The following is a 2,441-nucleotide window of genomic DNA, read 5'->3' on the forward strand; positions in this document are numbered from 1 at the left end:
AGTTTTTTTATAAAAACATTTATTTCACACCACAACAAATACAATAACAAATATAAAGTACCCGTAACGGGATAGTTAAATCTTATAAAGGAAACTAGAAAAAGTGCCCGTAGCGGGATATATGAAAACTCACCCGTAACGGGATAGATAAAATATCATAAAACAAACTAGATAAACCCGTAACGGGTAATATGAAAACTCAAATTCCACACAAAACTAATTCTAAAAAATCAACAACTTTCTGGTGTTCTAATTTTATCGTCTGCTTTTATTATTTGTATTTCGTCATAAAATATTTCATTGATGTGCGCATGCGCTTCTTCTCCGTTACATCGTACCGAAGAAAAAGAATTGAAGCCCATTTGAGAGGCACAGGGAACCGGTAAAATCCTGTTGTACCGCGCATTGACTCGCGTTTGCTTTGGTGCCTTTCATTTCTTGTGGTGCCTCTCATTTTTAAAGGCACATTAGTTATGTGCCTCTAACACGAGAAAATGAAGGGTACATTTAGCTTGTGCCTTTTATTTAAGAGGTACAGTTTTTAGAGTGTAGTTAGTTTATCCTCTCGCTGCGTAACATTTTTTTAAATCAAAATACGCTAAAAAATAGGACGTTATTTTTTTATTCTGTTTTTCAAAGCTACATATATTATAGAGATAAAAAATGCCAAAATTTCTGTAAAATAGTTTTTTTTTTTCTTCTTTCAATATTGAATTAGGAAGTCGCGATGGCTCAGGGGATAGAGATTTCGCCTTCCAATGAGGCGAACCGGGTTCGAATCCTAGTCGATACGAATTCCTCATCCGGCTTCCACCGACCACAGTGCTGACGTGAGATATCCTCAGTGGTAGACGGATCATGGGTTAGAGTCCCCTTGCCGTCAGGCTAACAGTGAGAGGTTCTCGTGGTCTTCCTCTCCATGTAACGCAAATGCGGGTTAGCTCCATCTAAAATTCCTCCACGAAGGCAAATTTCTCCCAATACTCGATCCAGGAGTTCCCTTGTCTGTCTTCTGTATTGGGTTCAAAATAATAAGGCTACGGAGTTGAACATTAGGAGTCATAAACCTGAACATTCTGTCGGCTGTTCAAAGACGGCTATAAAATGAAATATAAAATATTGAATAACATGAGCCGTGATGACTCAGGGGATGAAGCATTCGCCTGTCAAAAACTGAAACATGCTAGCAGGAGAAAAGTTTAGCTTTGAAAAAAACTTCTTGAGAAGGCCAAGGCCCACACCTGGGCTGTCGAGCCATTGATGATGTTGATGAACACGCATTAGCGTTACATGGAGAGAGAAATCAGGAAAACCTCGCACAGTTAACCTGACGGCAAAGACACTCTAACTCTCTAATAATCATATGAAGAACAAAATTAAACACTCAAAAAAATTTTCCATTTTTGATCAATTTTTCTGAAAAGAGGTTAAACTGGGGATAAGAAATTGCCCTTCAGCATGCAATATAATTTTAGGGCAACACATCTGTATTTCTAATGGCCTTATTCCTCTCATTTCAGACAGAGTTTGCGGACAACGTAGTTTTCAAGTTGACCACTTCCACTATGAACTTCTATTGTCCGATGGTAGCCATGATTGTCACATACGCACGAATATACATGCAGATAAGGAAGAGAGCTCGGTCCGAGGTGATGAACAGATGCAGTGACATCAGACCGGATTCTGTTTCCAGCTCAGAGCCGCAACCCATTCGTTACGCCATAGCTGCTCAAACACCAGTGAATAGGGGAAAGAAAGATCGTAAAAAGAAGAAGAAAGACGCGAAACTGTCTCCGGATATACCACTGCCACGAGAACACTGTCAAGAACAAATTCCAACTCCGTGCAATGCTTCGTGTGATGGTTATGGGGCAGCAACTGTAAATACCGATACCAGATGGCGCTGCAATATGTGTGGTGCTACGCAGAAAGCTGTTGAGGAGTGGCCATGGGCATGCCCTCAACCAGATGAAACAAGGGTAACTTGAAACATTTATTTTTCTTTATTTAATTTTTCAGATCACTTTAATTTTATAATTATTATTATTATTATGCATTAAAAATTGCCATGGCATTTAGAATCATATGGAAGAAAAATTCTATTCTATGAATTAGACGAATGGCTTTTGGAAGAAAACATATCTTTCTACTCTATTCTGGGCTATAATAATTAAAGTAAACTATTAAGATGTAAACTATAAAGTTTATTTATTTCGTAACTAATGGTTTCAAAATGTATAATTGTGTGCAATTTAGTCCTTTTATCTTATGATTAGGCGCAGTGGCGTAGTTTTAATATACAGGGTGTCTCAGTTAAGCGTTTCAGAACTTCTAAGAGGGGTAGGGGGCATCCTGACGACTCGAAATCATATAGCAATGTGGGGTCGGAAATGCTTTCCTGAAGCGGTGACGTACACAGAAGCACCATAAAGAAAAGAGAC

At 38.6% G+C, this 2,441-nt stretch overlaps 1 protein-coding gene across 7 annotated transcripts in view; it reads left to right on the forward strand.

The window, feature by feature from the left end:
• Positions 1-2,441, forward strand: part of LOC107453173 (histamine H1 receptor-like) — a 420,328-nt gene that overhangs the window by 400,017 nt on the left and 17,870 nt on the right. For all 7 annotated transcript variants that reach the window (XM_071184615.1, XM_043047827.2, XM_071184617.1 and 4 more), the window contains one exon: positions 1,521-1,979. In XM_071184615.1, coding sequence (XP_071040716.1) covers positions 1,521-1,979 — 459 coding nt within the window. The remainder of the gene's footprint in view (positions 1-1,520; positions 1,980-2,441) is intronic.

This window comes from Parasteatoda tepidariorum, chromosome 8 (assembly GCF_043381705.1).
Source record: "Parasteatoda tepidariorum isolate YZ-2023 chromosome 8, CAS_Ptep_4.0, whole genome shotgun sequence".
In the NCBI taxonomy this organism is placed as follows: Eukaryota; Metazoa; Arthropoda; class Arachnida; order Araneae; family Theridiidae; genus Parasteatoda; species Parasteatoda tepidariorum.